The following is a 6,960-nucleotide window of genomic DNA, read 5'->3' as shown; positions in this document are numbered from 1 at the left end:
AAAAAAAAAAAACATGTAGTTTTGCAAAATTGTATGGATCCGTTTTAAGTAGGCTACCTACCACCTATTTTAGCGTAATATTCAGATCTGACCTGGAAGACTTGACCAAGCTCGTTAGAGCTCGTAGATCACCTGATCATTACAAAAGCAGTTATCATGTGCCAAAAACCAGCAAGACCACCACCAAGCTGATATGAATAGGAACAATTTTCAAAAGATTTTACTCCTATGCAAATCCTTCAAAAACGGTCCCACTTTACCCTATATTTTCATTACTGAAATAATATATTAAGCCTGCATTAGAATCCATACAGACATAGGCTTCTAAATATACTTGTGTATAGAAGAAAAAAATATTATGACTATACATGCTTCAATTATGGCGCCACCTATAGACTACTGAAATCCCTGTTAGAGCTACTTCATGTATCGACCAGTTGAAAAATATTTGCCGAATTAAAACAACCAACAGTGTTTATATGATGTAAACAAATGTAAGAGTTCAACAACAAATTCAGACAAAGAGATCAGTAAACAGTGGCTTTATGAAACCAATTGTTGCACTTGACAATAAAAATGGCGTATTTACCAAAGTATTAAAACTAGTTATTACTCCCAAGTTTACAAAGACTGTCTTGATGAATAATCAATATCATCCTAATCTCATCCCCAAAAGAGGAATGTAGAGAGTAAACACGAAATCTGTAAAAAAAAAGAAAAAAGTTTTTTTAAACATCAAAAGCACCTGAAAACTAGTTTTCTATTTTTCAAAATGAGAAATCCTGAGGGGGGGGGGGAACTACCATATTTTGTTCTTTCATGCATTTAGTTGTACATACAGAAATATTTCTCAAAAAAGGACATTCTTAAAAATAAGAGTTACATAAACATAGGTGTCCCCCTGAGATCAAAATATACATTTAAAACAGGCCAGCACACAAAATGGCCAATTTATTACTGGTTTTGTATTTTTTATTTTTTTTGTTCTTGCATCTCTAAAAACAACTTCCAATCTAAATGCCTTAACCTCATTATGTCAAAAATGTGCTTTTGTACTGCTAACTTTCTTTTTTTTTTTTTTTTTAAACCGTTAAGATGCAATCCACAAAATAGAAAATTTAAAAATCTTGGAGGATAACAAAAGGTTATTAAAACAGTTGATTAAAAAAAAAATTTACAGGAGAACTAAAATGCAGCTAAAGCTGGCTTTTAAAAGTGTTTCCATCGTCCCTCTCTAGAGTCTCTCCTTCTTTCAGGAGGGTGGTTTCTGTTGTGTTCTCCGCTGCGGTCATCGTGGTGATAGAAGTCACCTCGCTGGCTGTCGCGCCGATGCCGGTCATAGTTGTTCCCGCTGTGGCCCTGCCGTTGATCTCTGCCAGGGTTGCTATTGTCCTGGGGAGGGTGGCGATGACCACGCTGGCCGGACCAATCCTGTTGCCAGGGATTACTGTCTGCAGGACTGCGCAGTTGCTGCATGCCCTGCTGGTGACCTCCATTGAGCTGGAGCAACTGCTGCATCTGAACCTGCCACATGTTATTCACCTATTAAAGAAAAGAAAAAAAAGTGAGGGATGACTTTAAATTAGAGGTCGACCGATAGTGGAATTTTGCCGATGCCGATAGCTAGGTTGGACCACACTGGCCGATACCGATTAATTAACCGATAGTTTTTCAAATGGATACTGAACAAAAACTAAAATAATGCTTTATTAAAAAAACAGTACTGAACCATACTACTAGTAGTAGTAGTAGTAGTAGTAGTAGGCATGGCAAACTATCGGCATGTATTTTTGCAGATAACGATAGTTCCAGCAAAAAACTATCGGTGCCGATTAATCGGCAAAACAGATACATCGGTCAACCTCTACTTTAAATGCTTCAGAGCATATTTTAGACATGACACTGGAACACACAGCATCTTAATAATTCACCCAAAAATCTAAATTTAGATGTTTTTGTTTCTTCATCTGAACAGATTTGGAGAAATGTAGCATCCCATCACTTGCAGTTGCACAACAGCTGAGAAAAACATCACAATAATCCACACAACTCCAGTCCATCAGTTAATGTCTTGTGAAGCGAAAAAGCTGTGTTTGCAAGAAACAAATCCATCAAGACATTTGTTTACTTTAAACTAGGGCTGCACGATAAATATGAACGTGGTTTGGCGCAGCTCGTCAGTGAACAACGGCTCTGTGTAGTTAATGCTGCTCAATGTGAAAGCCCGCAGGTGATGGAGATTTACCTCTGATTACAGAACCGGCTTTCTGACAAGATGCGCATTAAATATCGCATGCGATTTATCGTGCAGCCCTACTTTAAACCATTGATTCTGGCAAAAATAGGAGTCCATAATCCATAATAACGCTTCCTCCAGTGAAAAAAAAATCCATTCTCCTGTTGTCTTCTCACATCACATCAACCCACATATTAGTTTAGAACCGTTTTGGCTTGTAAACGGTGATTGATCTGTGCAGACTTCTCTCTCGATTCAGACGAGACGACTTTTTCACTGGAGGATACGCTAACGCTATTATGGATTATGGACTTGCATTTTAGCCAGAAACAACAGTCTGAATTTTAAAAACGTCTTAATGATGAATGCGTTTCTTAAAAACACATAGCTTTTCTCTTCTCAAGGACATTAACTGATGGACTGGAGTGGTGTGAATTACTTGTGGATTATTGTGATGTTTTTATTAACTGTTTGGACTCTCATTCTGACGGCACCCATTCACTGCAGAGCATCCATCGACGAGCAAGTGATGGAATGACATTTCTCCACATCTGTTCAAGAAACAAGCTCATCTTGGATGGTCTGAGGACAAGAACATTTTTTTTAAGCAAATCTTCATTTTTTTTAATGTCCATCAGCAATAAAATGTACTTTTGGTCTGACATTAATAGATTTTGAATGCAGGAATCCGAACATGAGCAGAAGTGTTAGTAGAGGTATTCTCACCATCGCCTGTCTCTGCAAACTGTCAGGTGAAGAGAAAGACCTTTGTATATGCTGTGGAGGGGAGAAGGACGGAGAGCCCATCTGCTCTGGGGTTCTGCCAGAATAGAAAAGTACATCAGTTCAGGTCAAAATCCTAGAAACAAGACAGTACACTACCGTTCAAAAGGTTGGTGTCAGTACAATTATTATTTTTTTTTTGTAATGTAATTTTATTTTAAAGAAATTAATACTTTTAATCAGCAAATACTAGGGTGACCATACATCTTTTTTCCCCCAGACATGTCCTGGCCAGGATTTCCAAATTGCCCAAGATGTCCAGGGTATGGCTTTGTTTAAAAAAAAAAATTATAAAAAAAAAACAAAAAAAAAGTGTGTGTGTAAATAAAAACATAAACTATAGTTACCCCAGCAAGTATGCATTAAATTGATCAAAAGTGAGTTTTCAACATTAATAATAAAATCAGCATATTAAAATTTGAGCATATTTTACATTTCAAAATATCTTCAAATATAAATGTGTTATTTTAAATTGTAATTACAATCCACGATATTACTGGTTTTATGTATTTTAATTAAATAAATGTAGCCTCAGTGAGCTTAAGAGACTTCTTCAAAAATATTTAAAATCTTACCCACACCAGTCGTTTGATTAGTTGTGCATACAATCATTCTGCACAACCCTAATATTATACACTTGATGGAAATGATTCCCCTAAACATTTTTGATACATAGTAAATGATTAATGTTGTCATGAAATCAGAAACCCTACTCTTGAAGAAATGCGATCACAAATGGTCACAGGAGAGGCATTCGAGATGCAAGTAAATAGCAGGTGTAAACAGTGATGGGTCTCGGCTGACATCTTGTGACGGGATCACTTGAAACAGAGCAGGTGTAAATATAACCACATTTAAATCAGAAGTTACCTTCCACCGTGGTGACCAGGTGTATTTGCTGGACTGGGGTTTTGGGAGTTTGCTGGACTTTTGCCTTCCTGGTTAATATGACTGCTGCCTGTTAAAAACAACACAGATTTAGATGACCATTCATCTGGTTCTTACACTGCTGGGCTGAAAAGATATGTTCATAACTGTGATGCATTGAATCAGAATTGCAGAAAGTTGTTTCAGGTGAAGAGCAAGTTACACATTAAAGATTTTTTTTTTTTATTCTATTTTTTGCACACATTAATCACTCACAAAACTACCAGAATCAAGTAAGCAAATGGCATCAAAATTAAGTTTGTGTACAATTCCAGCACAACCTTAATTTTATGTCCTCTACTACGGTTTTCTAACATCATGTTCTTAAAGATTATTGTGGAAATGACTCATATGTGTGTGCGTGTCTATGCTGAAATGATAGACCGTGATGCATCTCTAATGAGCACAAAATAAAATGTAAATTCCTACCGGCTCTGAACTGTATGTTGAGCTGCCGTCCATACAGACGGACTCCATTCAGCAAGTTTAAGGCGTAGGGTACAGACACTTCATGTTTGAAGTTTACAAACGCAAACTGCTTCGATTTTCCATCATTGTCTTTAGGGATTTTGACTTTGATCAACGGCCCAGCCTATTGGAAAGGGAAATACAGGTCAGACGTCTGATTACGGTTACTTAAGCCAAAGACACTACTGGCAAAACCATTGGCAAAAAAAACAGCACTGGTCAATTTTGAGATGCTATTTTGCTTTCATAACATGTTTTGACTAAGTGGAAAGAAAAAAATCCAAAATACATATTTAATATATTACATTAGCGTCTGTAGATTTTAATTAATATAGACGTTTAAAAGCCATTTTCTCAAAAGTAGTTTTCTCCTGCACTGATCCAGAAACTAAACTTCGAAATATTTAGTCCCGTTTATATTGCGATGGTTTGTTCATATAGAATTTGCCTGATTTATATAACATTATATACCTAAAAGACTGTCATTTTTTCCCCCTGTCTGTTAAATGTATTTTAAAAAGAGACATCCAACATCTTCTCTGTAGAAACCTGTCGCTGTAATATATCTACAAAATAAACCAAGCATTTTGAACCAGGCTTCAACCAATGTTTCGCTTTCTGTTCTGCTAATGTATGCAAATTCGTGCATCTGCAAACGATGCATGATCTACTTAAATATTTCAAAAGTATATATTTCAGAAGTCTCGTAATACAAAACAATTACCTTAAAGTTCTGCGATTAATCAACTGTGGAACTATGGTGATATTTATTAGTTAAAAGGTATTGCCTTAATTGTAAATGAACGACACTTAATCAAAATAAAGAAGACTTAATGCGAATGAATGACGAGCAAAAGTGCCTTTGCATAGACAACAACAACAAAAACAACAACAACTTAATATAAACAGCAAATCAATATCCCTTATACTTTTGAATAAATGTTCAAATTAATCGTAAGCGTGTTCGGAAATGCTCCAAACTAGCGTTACCGCAAACAACAAACACGGGCTGATAGAAATTACAGTAAATATAAAAAAAAAAAAAATTAAGCGACACCACGGTACTTGTTAGTAAAACATGAATCTGCTGTTTTCAATAGGGTCGCTTGCAAATGGATAAAAAAAAAATAACAGCAGTCCATCACTAGCATTAGCAAGCTAATCAACAACACTAAAGCACTCACCTGTAAAAACAGCTCAAATATAACTTCTTCTGTTACTTGGGGGTCCAAATTCCCGACAAACAGAGTCCGGTCAGCCTCATCAGCTATTCCCATTTTGCAAAATATTGATAATCCAGCCGGTTGATTGCGCTAACTCTGCTAGCTTGAATTTATGACCAACCCATCTGTCTTTAAAACGCGTTTGCCGTGTGTGAGTAATAACTGTCGTGATGAACAGTCGCTTCACGACAGTAGCAGTTCCAGGAAAGACCAGAGGGAGGCGCCATAAGCAATGGAGACCTCAAGAGAGACAGTCTGTCTGAGCATGTCTCACCTGGAGGACTTTTTCAGGTTATCTGCTTTACGGACACAATCAGAAACTTTCCAAGGAGGTGTGATCAAGGATGAGGGAATGAAGGGGAAATCATTTCGGGTCGAGGAATGGGGGGTTTCTCCAGATGTCCGGGGCGGAGAACCTCCCTTCCACTGAGGACTCTGCATCTCAATTATTGACAGTAATGGTTCTGTAATGGTGGCTGCTCTCACTGCTTGTTAGCGGCCACACCGTAAATCAGATTGAGGAATTCTGTGGGAGCCCTGGCACTAGACATGTACCGTTGGGCAGACAAATCAGTGTGTGTGTGTGTGTGTGTGTGTAAATCCAACCAGATGCTTCCAGTTTTACTCAGCGCTTAAATTAAATTAGATTAATGAAAAATATAACGATTTTTCGTTCACACCTTAAGAACACAGACAGAAAGCTGCACGTGTTGTTGTTGTGGAGATAATGTTGCAGAGATAACAGTTGGCCCTGTCACAGATAAAAACCATGTTACTATTGTTAGGTTATTTGTCATTGCTGCATGCCTGTGACTCATTGAAAGCGAATGAAAAAAAAAGAGCTGGGGGTTTTAGTCTCCAACATGTGTTTTTTAATGACTACTTTGAGATAAAGTATAGCATGAAGTATAAAGTATATCTAAGTACTGGCATTAAATCCTGTTCAGTGATGTGCTCTGATCACTCATTACATGATACTGTGTGACTTTCATGTTCAGAAAGTGGCCCTGAAAAGCAAAAAACATATATGTGAGCTCCATATAATAAGCTTACATTGTAAAAGAAGACAGACAATGGTTTTAAGATATTAATATTTTCAAACATTGGGTCATGCAATATTACAGACAGCTATGGTGTATTTTTATATAAATATTTAAAAGGAGTACATGCATTGTGACATGTCCATATGTCCTAGATCAATGAAACTAGATCACTAGATCAATTCAATTTAATGCACGCCAATTTTAAATCCAGGCAATGTATACTGATCTAATTTGATTGATCTCATTTAAAGGCCTAAATCAAGTAATTTAGCTATGTGCA

General features: G+C 36.8%; 1 protein-coding gene across 1 annotated transcript; it reads right to left on the bottom strand.

Moving 5' to 3' along the window:
* Positions 1-975: 975 nt before the first annotated feature.
* On the bottom strand, positions 976-5,798 carry LOC107739154 (RNA-binding protein 7-like). Its single transcript, XM_016551166.1, has 5 exons — positions 5,599-5,798; positions 4,376-4,538; positions 3,890-3,977; positions 2,963-3,056; positions 976-1,542 (listed from the first exon to the last, which is right to left on the bottom strand). Exons 1-5 carry the CDS (start codon positions 5,689-5,691, stop codon positions 1,210-1,212), a joined length of 771 nt encoding a protein of 256 aa, XP_016406652.1. The 5' UTR covers positions 5,692-5,798; the 3' UTR covers positions 976-1,209.
* Between the last annotated feature and the right edge of the window lie 1,162 nt (positions 5,799-6,960).

Source organism: Sinocyclocheilus rhinocerous, unplaced genomic scaffold (genome assembly GCF_001515625.1).
Source record: "Sinocyclocheilus rhinocerous isolate Xijiao unplaced genomic scaffold, SAMN03320098_v1.1 scaffold3818, whole genome shotgun sequence".
Lineage (NCBI taxonomy): Eukaryota > Metazoa > Chordata > Actinopteri > Cypriniformes > Cyprinidae > Sinocyclocheilus > Sinocyclocheilus rhinocerous.
The sequence above is the reverse complement of the archived record's forward strand: the minus strand, read 5'-3'. Positions and strand labels throughout refer to the sequence as shown.

Bases quoted from the DNA above. Each gene is read 5' to 3' on its own strand.
- LOC107739154 (XM_016551166.1), bottom strand. From the start codon at position 5,691: ATGGGAATAGCTGATGAGGCTGACCGGACTCTGTTTGTCGGGAATTTG. The intron at 3,057-3,889 runs GTAACTTCTGAT...CTATTCTGGCAG, and splicing joins CCTGGTCACCACGGTGGAAG to AACCCCAGAGCAGATGGGCT. The intron at 1,543-2,962 runs GTGAGAATACCT...TTTCTTTAATAG, and splicing joins GTTTGCAGAGACAGGCGATG to GTGAATAACATGTGGCAGGT.